At 41.8% G+C, this 24,970-nt stretch overlaps 1 protein-coding gene across 2 annotated transcripts in view; it reads left to right on the top strand.

Annotated features, from left to right (window-relative positions):
• The window catches only part of LOC137332969 (H(+)/Cl(-) exchange transporter 5), a 112,106-nt gene that overhangs the window by 32,827 nt on the left and 54,309 nt on the right, over positions 1-24,970 (top strand). For both annotated transcript variants that reach the window (XM_067997020.1, XM_067997019.1), the window contains exon 2: positions 11,667-11,830. In XM_067997020.1, coding sequence (XP_067853121.1) covers positions 11,683-11,830 — 148 coding nt within the window. In that variant the 5' untranslated portion in view covers positions 11,667-11,682. The remainder of the gene's footprint in view (positions 1-11,666; positions 11,831-24,970) is intronic.

Here is a 24,970-nt window from a genome sequence, read left to right as displayed (position 1 = left end):
TATTGTGTTGAAACATTGCAAAATACTTATCACAAATTATTTTCAAGTGTAATGACTGTTACGTAGGCAAACAGGAAAGGTAATCTGAGCTACCAATGTACCACAAACAACAGTGCAATGCATGATCAGATCTATTTTTGGTGGTAATTGGTTGAGGGAAGAATGTTGGCCAGGACACAGAGAACACCTTGCTCTTTTTTTGCAAAATGCTATGAAATCTTCAACATCCACCAGAACAGACGGAAAGGGCTTTGGTTTAATTCTCATGTAAAGGACGTCATATTTGACTGAGTAATTCCTCACTATTTGACTGGCGTGCCAGTCTAAATTATAAGCTGAAACATTGGTCTAAGGCTTGAACCCAGGACCCCTGACTTGGAGGCAGGTGTACTACCAAGGTTACATTGTCATTGTGGGCACGAAGCACAGAACAGAGCAAACTGTTTTTAAATTGAGTCCAATGGACTATTCAACTGAAATTTAGAGTGTAGACTTGACGATAGCAGAGTCTACGCCTTGAATCTTGAGAAGTAGGTCTAGCTTTTAAGGCTTGTCTCCAGTAAATTTTTATGTGCCTTTTTAAAAAAAATTGCACGCTCATTACATGGAGGTTTTGGCATTTTAAAAACAAAAGTCTGTTGCGGGCAAACGATGAAAAGCAAAGAAAAAGAACAGTATAGCCATTATGTTAACTGGCGACTGTGACTAATTGCTAATTTGATAATATTGTTGAAGAGCTTCTAGAGGCAGCTGTTGAATACTGTGGAAGGTTGACCTGAGCATGTTTTTTGTTGGAATTTGATCATTTTGTAGGACTTAAAAATGCTGTGATTTCACCTGAGGTACCTGGGTTTGAGTCTAATGCAAATTAATGGTGCTCACCTATTGTCCTTTGTGCAACAGGAGTCTTGCACTCAAGTAGAAACCCATGATCTAAGGCCGCCATTCCCTGTTTCTCTATTGCAGTGCATTATCTCTCATTTTGGAGCCCTTTGGAAGCCTAGTGGGATGAAGATTATGTTTTACTCAGTCTCCGATCGCAGCTCTTGGGAGCTACAAAATTTCAATCCTAGGTGTCATCAGCGGCACAGAGTTTGCCTCCTTTTATATTGTCTGGTGTTCTGATGGTGAAAGTACTCTGCACCTGTTACCAATAGTACATCATGAAGGTAAAATTGCCTTTAGTCACCAATCCTGTTCCAGTGGCACAGCTCAGAGCACAAAACTACTGATAATGAGGCAGTGTTGTTTAGAGATCCCAAGGTTGACTGATGCAGGGGATTTCTCTTTGAGGTTTACATCATGCACCATTTTGGGGCAGATAGGAAATTTTCCTTCACACCTGTCAATGAACAGAAAATTTATCCCCCCAAAAATTTTAATTTTAATAAAATAAATTTAAAATCTCTCCATGAATTTTCTCTGTTCCCTTTGAGAATAGATTAATTTCTTGAGGCACAGTTCTGTGCAGGAGTTTATCTCATTCAAAAAGTTCCATTATTCAAGTGAGTGTCTTGATAATGAGTATCGATGGGCTATTCACCTGTGGGGAAGGAGCATAACAGCTGAGTCTCATCCCTGACATTGAATTCCATCTGCTCATCTTAATTTATTCTCCTATCTTATCAATAACACTTTGCAGCTTCCTTTAGTTATCTAAAGAATTAACTGTACTTCCTATTTTGATATCATCTGCAAATTTTAACACCATGCCCTCTAGGCCTATATCCAAATCATTGATATACACACTGGAAAGAAGTAGCCCCTGTAGGACACTACTACCTATTTCAGACCGCTCTTTAAAAACTGCCTTTAACTCCTCCTTTCAGTTTTCTCCCTTTTAATCAATTTTTACTCCAGTTTGTCATGCTCCCCACTAGTTCTATATTTCTTAACCTTTAGTAATTTCCCATGAGGTACCTTGTCAAAGGGTTTCCTAAACTCCATGTACAGAACATCTGCATTTCAACCATCCACCATGTCTGTTACTTAGAACCTTAACAGAGTCATAGAATCTTAACAACACAGAAGGCGGCCGTTCTCCCTATTGTGCCTATGCTGGCTCTTTGAAAGAGCTATCCGATTAGTCCCATTCCCCTGCTTTTTCCCCATTACCCTGCAATTTTCTCCCCTTCAACTATTTATCCAATTGCCTTTTGAAAGTTACTATTGAATCTGCTTCCACTACCCTTTCAGGCAGTGTATTCCAGATCATAATAACTTCCTCAAAGAATTCTGAGATTTGTCGAGCACGATCGTCCCTTTTGAAATCTATGCTAGCTACTTCTAACTATTTCTCTTTATCTGGATACATGGTAATTTGATCCTTAATTACAGACTCTTTAAAAAAAAATCAATCCCACAGATGTTAAGCTAACTTGCCTGTAATTACCTGAATTTATGAAAGACTGGGGAGAAAAAGAAATATGAGAAAAAAAAATCATGTGCCTCTGCAAAATAGCTGCAGCATCCTATATTTATAAAGAAGAGCCCAGTCAAGGAGGAAAGAGGATAAAATAGTGTGCCAATCTTTAATAATCACTGTCAAGAGTAAGAGCTGGTCTTAATGGCTTTGGTTTTCCAGCTTACAATAATTCATTTTTAGACGCAAGCCTGGAGCTGTCATTTTTCCCACTGACATCATCTGAAGCAAATATTAAGAGCATTTATTTATATCGGAAGCAATTTCCTTAGAATTGGGGATAAAAACGGAGCCCTTTCAACATGTTAAACAATTGGGGATAATAGGAATTCCTTTGATCTTGAAGCAGAGTGTTTGCTAAATTGTAAAAGCCAAAGTAAAATAAGTAGATTATGAATGTGATGCTCAGGTGTTTACATAAGCACACTCGTGGTAGGGCTCTGATGCAAATCCTGCAAGCTGGTGGCTCCTTGGTTGTCCTTTGTTTTATTTTGAGTCTCAGTAATTGAATAATCCAACTCCAAAGAATGGCATTACATTGACAATTTATGGTATCAGCTGGTAGCACATTCATCTGAGTCAGAAGGTTGTCAGTTCAAGTCCCATTCCAGGACTCGAGTACATAATAGAGTGGAACTTCACTGTAGTACTGAGGGAGTGTTGCATTGTTTGAGATGTTAAGCTAAAGTCCTGTCAGCCTATTCAGGTGGATGCAAAAGATCCCATGGTACTGTTCAAGGAAAGGTAGGAGATCTCCCACTTCCCAAGCCAACATTCGTCCTCAACCAACACCACAAATAAAACAAATTAGCTGGTCATTCATCTCACTTGTCGTTTGTGAGACCTGTGTGTGTTCAAATTGGCTGCTATGTTTGCCCACATAACAATTACAATAGTAATTAATTGGCCATGAAGCACTTTGGGACATCCAAAAGATGTTTTAGGATACTTTATAAAGTTTTCTTTCTATATAAACGAGGTGGTTTGCTGTTCTTTGTGGGACCTCTTTTTTGCTCTTTCCTTTCTTTGAAATGGTATACCATTATGAAACATAACTAATTGGCTGAGACCTGGTAAAGTTCACCCACAGAAAATAGTTAAGCTTGAGAAAGATTGGAAATTGAAATTGGTCCTGCTGAGTAGGATTCAACATCACTTATAGAGCTATTTTACATAATTTGGAGGATAATCAGTCACTCTATGATTCATACATGCAACAGAGCCAGCTCTTGTATGTGCTGCAATTGGGATAAGCTGTATATCCATCACAGCAGAAGAAACAATATTTAAAAACAGAAGAAGCTGCATTGGTGATGGAACTGGTATTTGCCTAATATATCATCATCTGCAGCCACATGAACAGAATATATCCCACAGCACTACAAATCTACACAAATAGTATCCACATGAAGATGTACTGGATCATTTATCAATTCTGACACTGAGGTAGATGGTAAGAGGTGAACTGGAACCTCCTTGGGCGATTCACCATTTTTATTCTCCCTTCATACTCGGGGAAGCCTCTGGTGGCTACCCACTCATCACATTTTGTGATTTTTTTTTTTTGGATAATTTTTTCACTGGGTTTGGGAATGAGCTTTGTTTAAGTGGTGTACTTAAGCTGAATTTTCACAGCTATATTAAAAAAAAACCAGGCTGCAGCACTGAGGCAGACGGGAGTTTGAGGTATTAACAAACCAGAGAGGTCTCCATATTGAACGGAAACGTGTGGCTTCTTCTTCCCATTTTTGAGGAGTGAAGTAATTTGAGTTTGCTTTGACTGCTACTCTCTGCATTCACTTGTCTGTCAATAAAGCAGCTCAACAATTCATATCTGGCCTCATCTCATTAGGTGTTTCTCAGTCTGCCTTCGTAAAAATTGGTGAATCACATGCAAGGGCATGTGCAAAAGACATAACCATTTCAGATCACAGGGGGGCCCTATTCTTACACTATTGGGTACACTATTGTATAGTTAGATATTGGCCAGTATGGACACCCTCCTGAAAGTAAAATGCTTGGACCGTTATAGGAACGACCAACACCATTGTACCTCAGAAATATCTACGGCAGACCTGAAACTTGTAACACTCTTCCTCTCCTGATGGTATGGCTTAGATCAAGCATTTCTCCTTGGGGAATTGCATACATTACAATCTGGTCTGGAATAGAAACAGTTGATAATCAGGGGTTCTTTAGTGAGCAAGTTATTTTGACTGTCAATTTTAGTTGCCTTGAACGGTATCTTCTCAATCAGTCCCCTGGTGTCTCAACATTAACTTATACATTTTGAAAAGGTCTGTTGATTGTGTGAATTTCTTTTATCTGTTTTCTTGCCAATTTTCTCCCTTTCCCCTCCTGAAGGTGCTGACTCTTGCTGGGGAATGATTCCTCTAGTGCCTCACTCAAGTTGCTTGTCTGAGAATTTAGCAATCAGTATCGGCAGGTTATTTGAATGCAGGATTCATCACAGTGAAGCCTGATTTTTTTTCCTCCCAACCTAGAGAGCCACAAAAGAAAACTTTCCAGCAGGAGTCACTGAATAGTGATCAGGAGTAGAAATTCTGGCTAAAGCTACCGCCACCCTGGCTGAGGTTAGCTAGCTCAACACAGACAAGTGCCCAAACCTGTGTCGACCTGGTCGATTTGGCTCAGCTACTCATTGAATAAACTCACTAACTCTTGATAAATCTCTTATAAATACTTTGTTCTCCTATTTGAATGATCCTTTCAAAAAGATCTCCGTCCTCATTCTTTATTTTGAGGAGCATACTAAAAGGGTTTATATGCAGAATATTATGAAGTCACTCTGAGCTCTGCCTGTCTATTGTGGCTTCACCCTCAAGAGTTTTCCAGCTTTTACCCTTGTCAGCAAGAGAAGTGATCTGGACTGGTCCCTGTTTGTACAAGACTGAAGCTGCTTTTATACTGTTCTGTAATTTGGATTCTGGGAGCCTGGTGTCAGTAAGCCAACTTCTGGCATTTATGTTGTTGCATCCATTTTTCATAGCTCGGTGGTAGACTCAAAGACCCAGGTAAAATTCTCCAACATTGGGCTCTTGGAAAATGAATTAAAAGAACAGTATCAAAACATGTACAATTGCCGTTCAGAACGCTCACTAAAAATCAACGGGGTGGTTGGGATGGGGCCAGATGGGCAAGAGAGTGGGAATGGTCTTTCCAGAGAAATCGATAACTAGCAGTGATCCGTGTTCTTGTAGCACAGCCAGAATACTCTATTATGTAGAGGCAATGAAATGATGACACACTTATTTACTGGATGCATTGAAGTGCTATAGCTTTGGGATTTTATTTACTGGAAACAACTTTCCTTTCCTCAGCTTGATTGTTTGTTTGTTTATCACTGGACTCCGTTTAAGGAGCTTGATGTTCTGCCAGAAAACAAATCCACTCTTCCTTTTAAAGATTTTGCCTGCAGTGAAGTGGATTTGCTCACTTATAGTGTAGTTTGTATAGAGAGAACAACTTGTGGTATGAGGAAACTGGACTGTATATTGGAGGTCCCAGCTGCTGCTGAATTCTCAAGATTTGCCTGGAGTTACACAGACCTGGTTTGGTTTTGTCCCAGACTGAAGCCTGATTAGGGATGCAATGCATCACATAGTCATGATACGAGCTGTTGGTAGAAAAAGCTCCACGTTGAATATTCAGTACGGAGTGTCTTGGAAAGTGGCAGCAGAAGAAATTGCTGCTGTCAGTATATCTGAAAGGATGTTTGTTTGTGATCTGTAGAAGTTTAGTGTAACTAAGTAGCCTGTAATCACAATTTTTACTAAAATTACAGAAACAATCCTAAACAAATTTTAACTTAAATTAGCTATTCTGTTAATTTTAAATTGCACTCTAATCCTTTATGAAGTTATCACTCTTTTAACAGCTTAACTGTTTTTGGCAGTTTTCTGAAGGATAAAAAAGATACATTTTACATTTTTTCCCCAAATTTTCTCCTGAAAGTCTTGACTTTTCCTGGGATATTGTTGTATTGGTTGCCTCTGGTACCTCACCAATGTAGTCACTCTTTAAATGTGAGCCAAGACAGTGAATTACAGCATGCTGCTTTACTGTGGGCAGGCATCACAGCTAAGCAGAACCTGTTAATTGATATTCCTGCAGACACTTTACAGCAAAGGCCCCCCTCTCCATCCAATTTGAGGATATCTAGGCTAATTGTAGTGCCCATTCGCCATCTTGGCTGCGATCAACAAACACAATATAAGCCATGGATTGAACCTGGGATTTTCCTGGTCTGTACAGATGAAGCATCGTATTAATAATACATTGATCCATGGAGGCATCTTTCATGTAAATAAATGCAAGTATGATTGTAGATATGAGTGTAATGTCTATTTCACCAATCTCAGAACCAGTTGTTCCTTTAACCAATCAGATTCTAGAAGTGTGGCCAGTTGAACAGAGTCTTCGTGTTTCAGCAAATCACAGCCCAGAATTTTGGCTCTACAACTGTGTCTATAGTGTCATTTCTGATTTTTGGGTGAGATAAAAGGTTCTGCAACATACAGTTGACACAGTTTGTCTGCCGCTTCATTCCATCTTCCAGCCAAACCTAATTTACAACATATACTAGATGAATGTAAGGAGTCTTACAACACCAGGTTATAGTCCAAAGCTGTTGGACTATAACCTGGTGTTGTAAGACTCCTTACATTTGTCCACCCCAGTCCATCACCGGCATCTCCACATCATGTATACTAGATGAGGCATCAATATTTTTAATAAAGTGTTATGGCCATAAATTTTGCAATAATACAATTATTAGGACTTCACTCTGTTCATATAGGGGTGGACGGGTAGGTTCACTTCAGCCCTGCCTCCTGGCACTGCATTAGGTGCTGCTTTCAGACCCGGGTCTTCCACTCACTCCCTTCCAACCCTAGCCACCCTAACTCTTTCCCATCCACAGGAAGGCCACTCCCACTCCTGAGGGGCGATTATAACCCGATCCACCCATGGAATTTGAGCTGGCAGGCAGTTAAAATTGCCCGTGGGACATACCCGCCGAGGTCCTGCTCTCTTTCCACAGGTTCCGATTTTAACTTCTGAGCAGGCGAGAGGGACCAATGCCGATTGAGCTCGAATGACATTATTGTGGCCCGACTGTTATTTTAACCAGAAGCCTAAGCAGGGAAGCTGCTGTCGCTTTCCCACCAGGCCAATCTATGTTGAGATCAGGAGAGGCCCAAAAAATTTTCTTTTAGCTTTTTTTGACTTGGGCTGAATTGGGATCAGGAGTGCTCCTCCGGACCCCACAAAGAAGGTTTAGGCTTCCCCTTCCCACGCTTCGCTCCCCACCGACCACTAGGCCCTCCCGAATCCCCTCCCAACCATTTAACAGAGTGCTAGGGACTCCTCCTGCCCACCGGCCAGCTGTTGCTACCCACCAGTTTCAGGTGGGAGACTGATGGGTCCTATGCAGATGAGATTCGGGAACTAAAATTTCCCGAGTGTCACACCGCCGAGGTTGGGCCTGTTTGCTGCCTGCCTTGGCCGCTGCCAAGACGACTGCCACCCTGAGTTAAAATTGGAGCTCCGCTTTCTTCTGGGAGGCCCCGATACCCTGCTCACTTGCTTTTATCCTGGCCGTACTGTTATCTCCCAGTTCTGGCCTGCCTGGCCACTCTCTCCCAAGCTAGAAGGAAACCAAGTGGTGAGGTCCTGTGTTGGGGCATAGCAGAAAAGGGAGGGAACTGTGATATGAGATGGAACATATATGCAAATACAATGGGAACGACGCTCAGATCACTATGTCAGCTATTGGAGGTTATATTTTGTCAGCTATTGGAGGATTCAGTCACTGAGTCTCCAGAACCTGGAAGGTGAGAAGGTAAGATGAAGCAGAACAAAGATAGAGTGGATGGGGCTGCAAGTATATGAGCTGCCTACACAACAGGAGACGAACAAAGGTGAAGATACAAAAATATATGGAGAAAACAAAGGTGCATGAAAGGCGTACAAGGAATACAGAAAATAAATGAACAAGAGCAGGAAAATAGAGGAAGCTTTATTCTAGCAACTTATAGATAACTTGGGAGCAATTGATGTTGACACTTTGGGGGAAAAATTGGATAAGGGCCATTTTTGGGTGTGGGTAGCGTGATGTGCTATCACCCCTGCGCAGGCAGGACACAAGTTTCGGCCGGCAGGAGGATTCACCCGCATTCAGCGTTCCATTCTGGGCCTTGCATGTGGAATCAATGCAATTTACAATTTGCACCACCAGGGGGAGCTCAATTGCTTAAAGGGAGGATGTTTCTTAGAAATCTCTTAAAGGTAACTGTTATTTGCAGAAAATAATAATCTGCTGTCTGCACGGAGTCTGAACGGAAATCAGACATCGCACACGGAAAACACAGATGCAGATCCCATCCTTATGTTGACACACTGATGAGTTATGTTAAAACATTGAATAAAGGTTGCACACTACTAAATCCCACATCCTCCAATCTGCACGCCAGACCTCACCAGTCTGCCGATCTGAGTTCGTACCAGGCCTGCAAGAGTGTGTGCACCAAGGTTCTCTGCTGATGCACTAAAGACCTTGGTGCAAGAGGTGGACAGAAGGAGGGACATCCTATATCTGCAGGAGTCAGGGGGCGGGGGGGTCAAGAGGCCCTGCAGACGTATATCCAAAAGGCAGTAAGAGGCAGCGGGGGACAAAGTCAACGCCAGGCACACAGCATCATCAACATGAATGCAGTGCAGGAACAAGTTCAGTGCTTTGACTTGAGTGAGGTCAATTGTCCAATGGAGTCTCCTACCAAATGCACCACGCACTACACCCCACCCCACCCCCCCCCCCCAAATCACCCACATACCAACAAATTCTTTCCATCAGTACTCAACTCTTACAACCAGATGCTTCCTTACACATTACCGTTCTTTCAAGCTGCCATCCACAACTCACAGGCCACACGCTATTCAACCTTGTGAATCGGTGAACCATCACCTAGACACACGTCCTGATTTCTTGCAGGAGAAGGTGGCGCATATCATGAGGCAGCAAGTGACAGTGGCATTTAGCCCCTCGAGCCTGTTCCACCATTCAAAGAGATCATGGTGGATCTGTGACCTAACTCAATATACCCTACTTAGCCACATATCCGTTAATACCCTTGGTTCACAGAAATCTATCAATCTCAGATTTAACATTCACAATTGAGCTAGCATTAACTGCCGTCTGCAGAAGAGCATTCCAATCGTCTCCCACCCTTTGCGTGTAGAAGCATTTCCTAACTTCATTCCTGCACATCTTGGCTCTAAATGTTAGGCTGTATCCCCACGTCCTAGTATTCAAGTCTAGAAGACCTCCAAAAGCAGTTACAAATGTCTCGGCAGCCAGAAGCAATAATCTAGCCACTAACCTGTAAATCCTGCACGGTCCCTTTAAGTAGCCCTGGTTGGGGTCCTCAAGACGCGATCAGATGGTCGGGGTTAAGACTGTGCGTTGAGTTGAGTGTTAAGTCCCAAAATGCTGTCTATCGCTTTAAATCAGCGTTGCACACTGAAGCCATTTTCTCCCTACTTTACATGAATCCAGCATTCGTTATCTGCGCCTGCGCTAACTCCTATACCAAGTTGGCATCCAGCGCACGTCACGTGCGCATCCAAGACGCCATCTTGGATGTCAGAGAGGCTGTGTTGCGCCGAAACAACGGGTGCTACACAGCCCAATTTAGCACCCAACGTGGCTGAAATGATAGTGAAACATCATTCACCTTGATGGAAAGTGGGATAGTGAAATATCACACCCTACAGCATTTGACATGGTTGACCATGTCATCCTCTCCATTATCCAGCTCTGTGGGGTTACCCTTGGTTGGTTTCACTCCTACCTATCCAGATAAAACCAGCATATCTCCAGCAATAACGTTCCATCCCTATCCCACACCTTCATCTCTGCAGTGCCCCAAGTATCTACCCTTGGCCTACTCCTCTTATCTGTGTGCTTTCTCTTGACATCATCATCTGCCGGTATGGGGTCAGTTTTCATTCATGTGCTGACAACAAATAGCACTGCCAATCTACCATTTCCATGCTGTTGACTGCACGTCGGACATCAAATCTTGAATGAGTCACTACTTTCTTCAGCAGAACGTCAAGTCCAAAGCCACTGTTTTCAGAGCCCATCATAAACTCCCCTATCTTGCCACTGATTCCATTCCACTGCCTGCCCATTGCTGATGCTGAACAAAACTATATGTGCAAGCACAGCGTCAGGTTTAATCCTGAGTTGAGCTTCAAAACAAATGTCCTTTCCATCACCAAGACCGCATACTTCCATCTCCAGAACATTGTCCATTTCCACCCCTTCCTAAGCCTTGCCACCAGCGAAACCCTTATCCATATTTTATCGCCTCCAAATTCGATTGCTCAAAGCCATCCTTCTGGCCCACCATCGTCCACCAGCCCCCCACCACCACCAAACTACAACTTGTCCAAAATACAGCTGTCCGTATGCTATCCTGCACCAAGTTCCATTTGCCCATCACTTCTGCCCTCTCTGACCTATGCTGGCTCCCAGTCCTTCAACACATCCAATTTAAAATCTTGACCACATCTTCAAATCCTTCCAGAGCCCCGTCTTCCCCATTTCTGCAACCTCCTTCATCTTTTCATTCCCTCTTGAACCCTTCGGTCCTCCGACTCTGCTCTCCTGTGCATCCCCCCTTCCCTTCTCTCCATCATGGATGTCAGATTCTTCAATCGCCTTGGTCCAACTTTCTAGAACTCCTTCCCTAAACTACTCTGCCACTACTTCTCTGCCCTCCTTTATAAAACTCCTCAAAACACATTGTTTCAACCTAGCCTTCAGTCATTTCTCCTAACCCTCTCCCATGACTTGGTAACTGTCCTCCTTGTTATTTTTCTGTAAAGTACCTTAGGGCATTTTGTTTATTAAAGGTGCTATGTAAATGCAAATTGTTGATGAGCACAATCTTTACCACAAAATGTCCTGTGCTTATTCTGTGGTGTGAAATGAGAATATGTTGATAGGGTGAGATGAAGTAAATGTAGTGGGAGGATGCTCATGTGGAGCATAATTACCAGCATAGACGGTTGGGTCATTTCTGTGCTGTAAATTCTACATAATTCTATGTAAAAACATTAAAGCTCTGAACCACATATTTTTGCAAAGCAAAATTAGTTTAGAAGTTTTCTACTCCACCATCTAAGTGTTTCCTAATATTTTGTTTTTGTCTTGCAGATTTTAGCAGGCAAAAATGGCCAAAGATCAGTTTTACCGAAGGGGTAGTTTTAATAGTTACCAGAGCAACACAAGTGATGAAGATATGGTGGAGATTGCAGGAGCACCTCTGGACTTTTCTTTGGCAGATGATGTTCCTCCACTGGACAGGGAGCCACATGAAGGTATGGAGCAAGGGAGCCCTGCAGATGTGTGTGAGAGAAGGCTATGTTTCCAATTATTTTAAGATCTAAACATTGAATAGTTGAGAAGTCACTCACCATAAGATTGTCATAGAATAACTTTATTTTGAATTGTCAGTGCTTATAGTCCAGTCTGGTTCCATTTTACTTTGCATGCTATGGATGCAGAATTTCCTAGTAATTAGTTGCAGATTCATTCTCCATAAGTCATGTGTTAGTGATCAAACAATCATTAATTACTTTCCAAAACTTTAAGTAAAGGAGCTGCATGTTATAATTGCTTTGGTGGAAAAGTTGCTGTGTTTTTAAAAAAAAAATAAACTGAATGACGGTTAATTTATGAGTTCAGCCGAGGCAGCAGTAGGAACGCTGTATTTTTCTACAGCGCCTCTGGGTTAGGGAAAGGAAAATTGGGCTGGGTTTCCACTCCTGATTACTACCCAAATGATACAAATTTTTCAAATATAAAACTGCAAACTTGTTCTCTAATGCTAGTGATGAGCAGAAAAGTGTGTAGAGTGGGTTGGTGGATGAAGGAGGGGGGGGAGGGAGGAGTTAACCACGCCCACGTTTGCTTTAGCATTCAAATTCAACTTGGGTTAAAATGATTCCCTAGTGTAGTAAATCTTCTGATAATGCATGGTTTGCCTGTTATTGCCTAAATACACTTATCATTTCTACTTTTTAGTTTGAAATTTTGAAATTTGTAATGAACTTATTCACTCTGATTAATTTTCACTTTTAAAGGACTTAGAGCTATAAAATAATTTGAAATTTTGAGTACTTGCCAAGCTAGGACAGCATAGCTCAGTGGATTAAAAAAAATATTTATGGTTCAATAAATCTTCAAGTTTTGATCTAGATACAGTGACAAAGCAGTGGAGAATGAGGATGGGGAGGGATTACAAGCAATTCATGAAGCAAAGAGCTTTTAATACAATAAAAAAAAGTTAAGCTGGTGATTTCTTTCTTTTTCAGGGCATTTTCATTGATTGCCATTATACCAACATATAAATTTGGATAAACTTTGCCTATCACTTTGCCTGTAAAAGGGTGGCATTTGTTGAGCAGATGATGTTAATTACATAAAATTAATTCTGCAAATTTGTCCTGCAAATAGAAAAAGAAAGAACTTGCATTTATATAAAATTTTTCAAGCCCTCATGATGTTACGGCAAATAAATTATATTTTGAAGTGCAGTTATTGTTTTATAAGCAAACGTAGCAGTCAATTTGCATATTGTAAGGTCCCACAAAGAGCAACAAAATAAATGGTGGTGTTGGTTGAGGGATAAATTCCGGCTGGGACATCGGGAGAACTCCCTGCTCTTCTCCATGGGAGTGGCTGTGGCACTATGGGAGCTTCCTCTCAAGATGACGGCTCGCTTGCTCCCTCATCACCCCCTCAACCAATGTCCATCCTGGTTCCAGGAAGCCAGCTGGGCTGAACTGCCATGGCAACTACCAAGATGCTGCAGTCAGTATTCGGGCACTCTCAGCGGTCACCCACTACGTCCACAGCAGATTTCCACCTCCCATGCTCCAACCACTAGGGAAGCACCCCGTAGGTGCACCAGCGTAACCAAAGGAGCATGCAAGACAGGCACCAGGGGATTTCACCAGGGTTTTAGTTCGAGATTGTGTTGGGTTATTTTAAAACTATAAGGATTGGAGAAATCTGGGACTGTTTTGAAGTTCATAGGAGAAGACCATTTGACCCATTGTGCCTATGTCGGCTCTTTGATAGAGCTATCCAATTGGTCCCACTCCCCTGCTCTTTCCCCATGGCTCTGTAAATTTTTTCCATTCAAATATTTATCCCTTTTAAAAGTTATTATTGAATCTGCTTCCACCTCCCTTTCAGGCAATACAATAGTACCATAGTTGTGCTGAGTCTGAAGGATTGTGCTTGTTTACTTGTGTAGCGTTGCAGAGCTGCATTCTGGGCAGATGCATCTCTCTGCAGAATGGAAGGAATGGGATAGGGGCTGCTCGTGACTGGATAGGTTGCAGAGGACTAAGACAGTTCAGGTAAAGCACTCGTCAATTAGCTGCTATCGAAGGGTTCTGGCTGCTGGCAGGTTTTGGATGCCGGCACATCCTGGTCATCCTTGTCCTCAGAATCTTGTTCCTCTTCATGCTTTAGGCCCTCATATGCTGTTCCCAATGCATGGCAATGTTGTGGAGCAGGCAGCACATCAGCACGTTTCTGGACATCCATTGTGAGTTGTACTGCAGCGAGCCTCTGGATCTGTCCAGACAGATGGTCTGTTCATTGTGGGCTCTGGTGAAAGCGTGGGCCTAATTGTATCTTATTTCCACCATTGGATTGTGCAGTGGTGTCATCAGCCACGTCTGGAGGAGATATTCCTTTTCCCTAAGCAGCCGGACTCTTTCACTGGAGTCAAATATGGGGGGGAATGGAGCAAAGGATGAATGCTTCATGGCAGCAGCCTAAGAATTGGGCATGCACTAGCATGATGTGCTAGCGAGTATCTCAGACCAACTGCACATTGAGTATGTGGTAGCCCCTACCGTTGACATAAATGTCAAGGTCTTGCATGGGAGCTTGCAGGACAATGTGGTGCAGTTGACAGTGGAAACCTATAGGCAACTTGAAGTAGTTAGCCCTGTGCATTCGTAACCTGTGTGATGCAGCTCTCTCCTCTCCTCCTCTCTCCACAGATGCTGCCTGACCTGTTTTTATTTAAAATTTCCAGCATCTGCAGCATTTTGCTTCTTGCATTAATGTTCAGGATTCCCTCACACAATGAGTTTTTGACATCAGCTATGCTGTCATTGGAAGCTACAAAATGGTGGCCGCGTGTTTTCCAAAAGGAGAGATGCTGGTCAGCTGTCGCTGCAAAGCAGTCTCAGCATACCATGAAGTAACTGGCTGTAGAGTGGCATTGGAAGAGGTCTGGGAGCAAGCCAGTTATCCACACCTGTCAGTGACGATATAGCTGGTCTAAAGGTGAAAGCAAAAATGCATTTTCTATGGGTCACCACTAGGAGACATGGGAGAGCAGGTTGAGGATGGCTTGTGTGAATCAGAAAGAATGCTTCATAATCAGAGGTTTGTCTCATTTGGTGACACTGATTTTAATTTTTAACCAATGTTAATCTGTGTACTCCTTTCAACAGCAAAGTCCAGATGTGTTAACATGTAATCTATTACTGTGTAGAATAGTTGTAAACAATTTTACAACACCAAGTTATAGTCCAACAATTTTATTTGAAATTCACAAGCTTTCGGAGGCTTCCTCCTTCCTCAGGTGAATGTTGTGGAAATGAAATCCTCGAATCCTTCACATTTATAAATCACAGAACAATGCCTGGTGATTACAGATAGTCTTTCCAACTGCCCGTTGCCACAGCAATCACAGTGTGCAGACAGAGAGGTGTTACCTAAAAGGCCATCGAATATACAAACCACCAAAAAGAGAGAGAGGCAGAGACATAGAAAAGACAGCAAATGACCCGTTATATTAAAAACAGATAACATATGTTCGCTGGTGGGGTTATGTGTAGCGTGACATGAACCCAAGATCCCGGTTCAGGCCGTCCTCATGGGTGCGGAACTTGGCTATCAATTTCTGCTCGACGATTTTGCGTTGTCGTGTGTCTCGAAGGCCGCCTTGGAGTATGCTTACCCGAAGGTCGGTGGCTGAATGTCCTTGACTGCTGAAGTGTTCAACTGCGAATACACAGGTTCTGCTCAGACGAGGAGGAACGCGATGGACACCTACAGACGCTGAAAGATGCCCTAGTAAGAACGGGATATGACGCTCGACTCATCGATCGACAGTTCCGACGGGCCACAGCGAAAAATCGCATAGACCTCCTCAGAAGACTAACATGGGACGCAGCCAACAGAGTACCATTCGTCGTCCAGTACTTCCCCGGAGCGGAGAAACTACGCCATATTCTCCGCAGCCTTCAACATGTCATCAATGACGACGAACACCTCGCTATGGCCATCCCCACACCTCCACTACTCGCCTTTAAACAGCCACCCAACCTCAAACAGACCATCGTTCGCAGCAAATTACCCAGCTTTCAGGAGAACAGCGTCCACGACACCACACAACCCTGCCACGGTAACCTCTGCAAGACATGCCAGATCATCGACACAGATACCACCATCACACGAGAGGACACCATGGTTCATACTCCTGTGACTCGGCCAACGTTGTCTACCTCATACGTTGCAGGAAAGGATGCCCCAGAGCATGGTACATTGGCGAGACCATGCAGACGCTGCGACAACGGATGAACGGACACCGCGCAACAATCGCCAGATAGGAGGGTTCCCTCCCAGTCGGGGAACACTTCAGCAGTCAAGGACATTCAGCCACCGACCTTCGGGTAAGGCGGCCTTCGAGACACACGACAACGCAAAATCGTCGAGCAGAAATTGATAGCCAAGTTCCGCACCCATGAGGACGGCCTGAACCGGGATCTTGGGTTCATGTCACGCTACACGTAACCCCACCAGCGAACATATGTTATCTGTTTTTAATATAACGGGTCATTTGCTGTCTTTTCTATGTCTCTGCCTCTCTCTTTTTGGTGGTTTGTATATTCGGTGGCCTTTTAGGTAACACCTCTCTGTCTGCACACTGTGATTGCCGTGGCAACGGGCAGTTGGAAAGACTATCTGTAATCACCAGGCATTGTTCTGTGATTTATAAATGTGAAGGATTCGAGGATTTCATTTCCACAACATTCACCTGAGGAAGGAGGAAGCCTCCGAAAGCTTGTGAATTTCAAATAAAATTGTTGGACTATAACTTGGTGTTGTAAAATTGTTTACAATTGTCAACCCCAGTCCATCACCGGAATCTCCACATCATGTGTAGAATAGGAGTAGCTGAAAGTTATTTTTCCTCAAATATGTAATTAAGGAGAGAAAGACAGAATGACACTAAACATAGATTTTACCAGGAACTGAAAAATCTATTACCTGAAAATGTATACATTTTCAAAAAATGTAAATGTATACATTTTCTAAAAGTTTATAGAAAAATATATTTACCATACTGTTAAGTGAACATCAGTTTTTAAATAAATTATGGAAGACAGAATGGTTTCGTATATAAGCATAATATTTGTAAAGTATTAATTTTATATTTTTTTATTTTAAAAAAATCAATATGTTGGGTGCAATCTACTTTTGTTTTACATAACATGTATTTAAAATATCTGAGTCACTTGCATATGGTATTGCTTCCTGGGGTATTCCCCAGTGATTTACAATGAAGAATCTGTATTATCACATTTTCTCTAAGTTCTACTGGTCTAAATCTGAAAGGAGAAGGTAGGGGGGAAAAAAAAGTGCCTTGCTCCCAATATTAATCCAAGCTTTAAATCACATGGCTTGCTTGACGATGACTTCACAAACAGCATTTGCAGAGCTATGCAGGTGATTCCAGTCAGTCAAATGAAAGCTGCTTTTTGGAGGCTAACACTTCAGCTGGGGAGATTCTGTTGGAATCCTTGCTGATACTAATTAAGTCTGTGGGTTGTACATGTCTGCTGCTCTTTTCCTGAGCCTGGTAAACCATATTCCAGAAGAGTAAAGCATATGTGGGGGTAAGTAGTGTTTGAGAGGGGGTTGGATAAGGACAAAAAAATAACCTTGTGCTGATAACAAAATCAATAATAGAGCTGCTAGTAATATACAGGGATTGAAATACATCAAAGCAATCTTTTGAACCATCCTGCATTGAGTCTGCTTTACAAGCAAAAGGTTTTTTAGGATGGACAGATGTTTGCATTAATCTCCTCTGGTTTATAGATCATTGGTCCTAGAATAGTGCTTTAGTTCCTTGCTTTTTATAGAAATTATTAAGTCTGTACTTGGAATGAAGCTGTGTATTGGCGTATCTTGTAAAGCAGAAATATGATCAAAATAAGAGTATCCAAATGAAATAAAAGCGATTATCTCTGAATATATCAAGGCTATTATTGATCAGACTCAGGATTTCTTTTCAGAAACTAAGTTTTAATTTTCCCAGCAAGCAGTGAATGTGTGTTAATTGCTCTGCATCTGCATTGTTGTATTGTAATTTTAAAACTTAGTTCTTCAAAGAGCTGAAAAGACATTTTTTTTTCCCCCTGTGCCCTACTGTCATTTTTTCTGGAGTTTTTCTTGCGTGTAGGAACAACCTTGGACAAATCTCGCTCCATTTAATATAGCATAATGTCAATTGAAACCGTTATTTTCTAAAAATGCATATTGCAGTATAGTTCCTTTTGATCGTGGAGAAAATTGCACCTTTTTGTTTTTAATACATTTTTATTTTGGGGGACAAAATGTTTTGTTATGCACCTCCTCTCTACTGCCCCTCCCCTACCTGCTCTCCCAACATCTCTCTTCAAATGATTCACCAATAGCATCTAAGCAATCTGTTGCTGAGCCTGGGACAGTGTTGTTCTTTTGAGATTCGTGAGCATAACTAAGAATGATTGCTTTTTCTCTTCCCACTCTTCTTGTCAAGCATCTAGCTTACATTTGGCACACATTGGGAACTCAGCAAACTGAGCAACATCACTTGCATCCCATTGCTGAATAGTGCAGCATCACGGTGCTTATTTTACTCTTGGATTTATTGAACTTATGGGGGGAAAAAAAAGCGATGGGTTCAAAAAGGATCAATGTCTGGTTTTCATTTTGTAAAAACATAGTTGGAGCCTCCAATGGCCCGGTGGGTAAAGGTTTTTCGTGGTGTACAGACCTGAAGCTTTCCGATTTGATTGCAACTCTGTGCTGAGTTACTTGATCTGGATGGTACAATTAACTTCAGCACCTAATGGGCGGGTGGGGGAAAAAACAATGTTCTCGTTACCTACATTACAACAGTGACTACACTTCGAAAGTACTTCATTGGTTGTAAAGTGCTCTGGGATGTTCTGAGGTTGTGAAAGGCACTACATCAATGCAAGTTCTTCCTTTCTAATCACTATCCAGTGACTCTGCTGGAAAGTGTGGGTGTGTGTGTTGGGCCAGTTAACACAGGATTGAGCTCAGCTGTTTTTTTTAGTCAGCTAGGTGTCTTGACACCTCCAAAAACCCATCACCATGCTTAAGAGTCTCCATACCAGCTAGTGAGAAATCCACACAAGTTGAATTTCTGTTTCTGATTTGGAGTGGACACTCTCTTCCTATAAGGACTCAATCCATTTACTTAAACCTAGGACACAAGTAAACTACCCATTGTTTGTGAGACCACCCTAACCCTTAAGGCAGAGATGTCCATTCTTTTGGAGCTGTTGTTCAGGTCCATACATTGCAGTTAGCAATTGGTCCACATATGATTGCACACTTTTGAGTCAGCAAAAATCACTGGTTTATGGTAGCAGAATAAACCACCTTTTATTACATGTGATTCCATGGTTTTTACTAGTGCTTAGTGATTCCACAGTTCTGTCATTTTTTATGAAAATTGCAAACCAAAGAGAGAGATCATTTTATTAGCAGCATAGCTCAGAGGCAAGGCTGATCCAAGCTGCCACCAATGGCCTTCGTCGTAATTAAACACCATTTTCAAATTCCCACACTGTGCATTTTGGATTCGTTGCACCATGCCATTTCCACTTCCTTTGCTTCTGTTTCTGCCTTTCTATCTTTCTCCTCTCTCCTCTCCTCCTGTCCCCCAAACTTCTGTCTCCCTCCTTCTGTCTGTCTCTTTGTAGCATGGAATCTCTTCTAGCCAAGGTTACAAAGAATCTCCATCGGAGATTATACAGTCCAGCCTTTAAAGATAAAGCCTAAATGGTAGTACGTGATATATCCTTAAAATCGAAAGACTATGGGGCCCAGAGCTACTGGTGGATGTGATCAGTTGTTGTGGAACCAATGTACCCACCAAGAATCCAAGAAAACAGCCACAACTGCTCTCAAAAAAAAACTTAAACAGCAAATTTAATTATAAAAGTCTGCCTGATTAGTGAAGTTCATAAGATAATGATACCATGTGCACTATGTGTGTATAAACAAGCTCTCTTTTTAAGAGGTACTCAGCAGATAACCTGGTCCTTTACAGTAAGTCTTGATTGTTATGCAAACCACGAAGGGATGAAAATGACCATTGCTGAGTTTAATCAAACTAACTGTACAAATGCTACTGCTGCTCAATTGTCCTATCCACAGATGCAGAGGTTTGTAAAATAGTCATTTGGTAATCGCCTCTGCGATGAAATTTCCCAGGAGTCTGTCTTTGTTTGAATTGATTCTGCGAATAAATTTTAAATACACACAAGATCTTGATCACTGCTTTTAGATCATTTAAAATTCAAATGGGATAAATGAAAATATGTGAAAGTATCAATCAGCGGTAAGTTCAGAGCACTGTCTGTGGTCATCTTTAAGGTGGAAGGAAAAAGACTAAATTGAAAAACAAATCAGAATATATATCTATAGGCAAATAAATAGATTTTATTATTTTTCCAATTAAATATTTGTACAAATCTTGAGCATTTATTATTACATATTACATAGACTTTACAGCACAGAACCAGGCCATTTGGCCCAACTGATCTATGCTGGTGTTTGTGTTCCACATGAGCCTCCACCCACCGTACTTCACCTAACCCTATCAGCATAACCTTCTATTCCTTTCTCCCTCATGTAATTATCTACTTCCCTTTAAATGCACCCTATGCTATTCGCCTCAACTATTCCATATGGTAGCGAGTTCCACATTCTAACGATGAACGGTCATCGACCTGAAACTTTTACCCTTTCTCTCTCCACAGATGCTGCCTGACCTGCTGAATGTTTTTCAGCATTTTCTGTTTTTATTTCTAACCATTCTCTGGGTAAAGAAGTTTCTCCTGAATTCCTTATTGGATTTATTAGTGACTCTTTTGTATTTATTAACTTATGTTATAAGTTAAATAAGATTTTACAACCTTGTGTAATGGTGAGAATACTTCTGGAGTATTATGTGATTTTGACACATACCTTCAAACGGCCATTAAAGAATGGAAAGGGTTCACAAAAGAGTGATTACCAAATGGATGTAAGCTGTGAAGTTTTTTTCGTTCCATTCTTCTGTTTTTAAAGGAAGGAAAATCTGAGGCTTATTGTTCCAAGCATGTCTTGGATTTGTAGTAGTCAAATCAAGAAAGGTGGGGAAATAGATCGCCAGCTAAGCATCACTTCAGGACTTAAGCATCTAACCAAAGCTGACATTTAAGTACAGTAATGAGTGAGTATACATTGTTGAAAGTGCCTTCCTTCAGATGGGGTGTTAAACCCTGGCCCCGTCTGCCCTTTATGCTGGTACAGGTGGATGTTAAAGATCCAATTTAGCTATTTGAAGGCAAGCAGAAGGTTCTTCCAGTATCCTCCCTCAGCCAGCATCACCAAAAATAAACAACTGGTTATGCATTTCATTGCTGTGTGCAGAATGGCTGCCACTTTTGTTTATATAACAAAGTACTTGCACACATGAAGTGCTTTGAAACATAAGGTGCTGTATAAATGTAATTTTTTTTCCAGTGTGCCTTGTCAAGCCAGTATGTAACATTTGAGTGGACAAAATCATAGCAAAAGGGAGAAAAACAGGAAATAACTTGCTGTCCTCTACCCAACAAATATTTATCAGTTCAGTATTGATTGATTTATTCCTTTTCTGGAGTGTGCTTTCATAAATTTTAATAGGCTTATGTTTATAGTAGCAAAATTCTTCAACCTCATTAACAACCATTCAGCTGAGTGATGTGATGTAAAAAAGACATTAAAAATGGTGGAGGAATTCTTCCTGTCTGGCTGAGAGTGATAGGAGCTTTACTCAGGAAGTATTAAACAGGAGAGATGCTAATCATTTCGAGCTTTGATCACACTATGTTTGTAACATTCAACACATACAGTACACAAGTCCATTTTGCATGCTTTGCTATTTCAGTCCCTGGTGATTTTCCAAGTCTGTGCACATAATAAAGAAAACTGTCAGACTGTTCTATATATGCAGTGCCCACAGTAATGTTTCAGTGCTAAAAATTTACATAATTTCCACAACTGAATATGTTTTTGTAACAATCTTAATTTTAAATTGCACTATGTTTGAAGCCTTGCTTGTTTTAAAAAGGGTTTTTTTTAATTATTGGTTCACGGGATGTGGGCGTCGCTGGCGAGGCCGGCATTTATTGCCCATCCCTAATTGCCCTTGAGAAGGTGGTGGTGAGCCGCCGCCTTGAACCACTGCAGTCTGTGAGGTGAAGGTTCTCCCACAGTGCTGTTAGGAAGGGAGTTCCAGGATTTCCCAGCGACGATGAAGGAACAGCGATATATTTCCAAGTCGGGATGGTGTGTGACTTGGAGGGGAACGTGCAGGTGGTGGTATTCCCATGTTCCTGCTGCTCTTGTCCTTTTAAGTGGTAAAGGTCGCAGGTTTGGGAGGTGCTGTCGAAGAAGCCTTGGCGAGTTGCTGCAGTGCATCCTGTGGATGGTACACACTGCAGCCACTGTGCGCCGGTGGTGAAGGGAGTGAATGTTTAGGGTGGTGGATGGGGTGCCAATCAAGCGGGCTGCTTTGCCTTGGATGGTGTCGAGCTTCTAGAGTATTGTTGGAGCTGCACTCATCCAGGCATGTGGAGAGTATTCCATCACACTCCTGACTTGTGCCTTGTAGATGGAGGAAAAGCTTTGGGGAGTCAGGAGGTGAGTCACTTGGTGCAGAATACCCAGCCTCTGACCTGCTCTCGTAGCCACAGTATTTATATGGCTGGTCCAGTTAAGTTTCTGGTCAATGGTGACCCCCAGGATGTTGATGGTGGGGGATTCGGCGATGGTAATGCCGTTGAATGTCAAGGGGATGTGATTAGACACTCTCTTGTTGGAAATGGTCATTACCTGGCACTTGTCTGGCGCGAATGTTACTTGCCACTTATCAGTTCAAGCCTGGATATTGTCCAGGTCTTGCTGCATGCGGGCTTGGACTGCTTCATTATTTGAGGGGTTGCAAATGGAACTGAACATTGTGCAATCATCAGCGAACATCCCCATTTCTGACCTTATGATGGAGGGGAGGTCATTGATGAAGCAGCTGAAGATGGTTGGGCCTAGGACACTGCCCTGAGGAACTCTTGCAGCAATGTCCTGGGGCTGAGATGATTGGCCTCCAACAACCACTACCATCTTCCTTTGTGCTAGGTATGACTCCAGCCACTGGAGAGTTTTCCCCCTGATTCCCATTGACTTCAATTTTACTAGGGCTCCTTGGTGCCACACTCTGTCAAATGCTGCCTTGATGTCAGGGGCAGTCACTCTCACCTCGCCTCTGGAATTTAGCTCTTTTGTCCATGTTTGGACCAAGGCTGTAATAAGGTCTGGAGCTGAGTGATCCTGGCAGAACCCAAACTGTGCATCGGTGAGCAGGTTATTGGTGAGTAAGTGCCGCTTGATAGCACTGTCGACGACACCTTCCATCACTTTGCTGATGATTGAGATTAGACTGATGGGGCGGTAATTGGCCGGATTGGATTTGTCCTGCTTTTTGTGGACAGGACATACCTGGGCAATTTTCCACATTGTCGGGTAGATGCCAGTGTTGTAGCTGTACTTGAACAGGTGTTTAAAAAGGTGTACGCATGTTAATCACCGTTTAGGAATAAGAGTTCCAGTAACCCCACTGTTTTGAGGGCTGGATGAAAACCATGCCTCGATACCATAAAAAAATGCTATACATTTATAGTGCAGCCAATGAGCTTTGCTTCCAACAGCTCCAAGCTACGGAACTTTTGGTGCTAAGCTTTCAGCTTGTGAAGATGTCTGATCTGAGGCCTCTAGTTATGAAATGTATATGCTTTTACAAAACATGCTGCACCTCCAACTAATTTAGTCACGAAAATAGCTTGATATTCATTTGTTCCCTTGTATTTTCTAAGCTTTGTATCCTTGTAATGTAAATGTTCTCATGCCAGAATGTGCAAATTACAATCTGAAAGTCTTATGCTGCTAACATTGTGTGGTAATATATCATTATAATTTTTATTGACTTTTATTATAAACCATGCAATCAACTTTCTCTGATGGCAAGTTTTGAATTTGTTTAGATTCATTGACTAGGACTCTGATGTTGATTGGCATTTGCCATTTGTCTGCGTGCTAGCTCATAATCTAGCACTGAGCTGCATGTGTATCTCTAATTCGTTCAGTCACCTATTAGTCAATGTATGTTTTCCAATAATGGAACATTTAAAACAGATTAAAAGACTTTACAGTACACTTAGACTTTTGCAATTCATGGATAATAACTAATGAGTTTATAAACCAAAACCTTTTCGATGAACAATTAACAGATTATTATAAATTACAATGCTTAGGACGCATGTACGACTTACAATATCATACATGGGACTGTCAGTATTGTAGTAGTAAGCTTCCAGAGGAAATGATGGCAACTGTTAGCAATAAAGTTGCATGTGCTTATAGAATCACTTAAATGGGTTGTACCCTAAATGCATAGGCAGTGAACGTGCCAACTGTAGTTCATATACTGTAACTGGGTAAAATTGATACCTTATGATTTCGAATGGACCTCCTAGTGGCTCCGCGCAAAAAAGAGAATAGACTGATTAGCCAGGGAGGGGTGTGGAGCTGTTGGAGAAAGAGATAACCAACCCTTTATTTCACAAATGTATCTGCCTTGATGATAATGGTAATTTGCTATTGAGGTCAAAAAGCTTTAACTTTGCATTCTCCTCTTAGAGTGGTTTAGAGTACTGGAAACTTGCTGGTGTGTGTTTGACATGCTGAGCTTAGTAATGGTTTTCAGTTGGGCCTTACAGTATTACAAATAGCTGTTGAATGTTCTATTTAAAATACATTTATGATCATATGCAGACAGGTATAATCATATATGGAATGTACCATTGTTAATGTTACGTCACCTTGGTTTAAGCAATTTGATTAACCATAAGCTGATGTGCTGTTAAATGAAAAGTGTGTTTTTTCTGCACCCTCCCTCCACAACATTTCTCCTTTTACTTTCACCTGTACTTGTAAAGTCAAATATTCTCATTTCTGTGTAATGCCTTTTGCTTAATGTTTACTGGAAAAATTATAGGATACATTATTGATCCAATGCTTCTAATAGGGAGCTTTGCTTAAAG

This window comes from Heptranchias perlo, chromosome 15 (genome assembly GCF_035084215.1).
Source record: "Heptranchias perlo isolate sHepPer1 chromosome 15, sHepPer1.hap1, whole genome shotgun sequence".
Classification (NCBI taxonomy): Eukaryota; Metazoa; Chordata; class Chondrichthyes; order Hexanchiformes; family Hexanchidae; genus Heptranchias; species Heptranchias perlo.
Note: the sequence above shows the minus strand (reverse complement) of the source record. Positions and strands in the feature narration are given on the sequence as shown.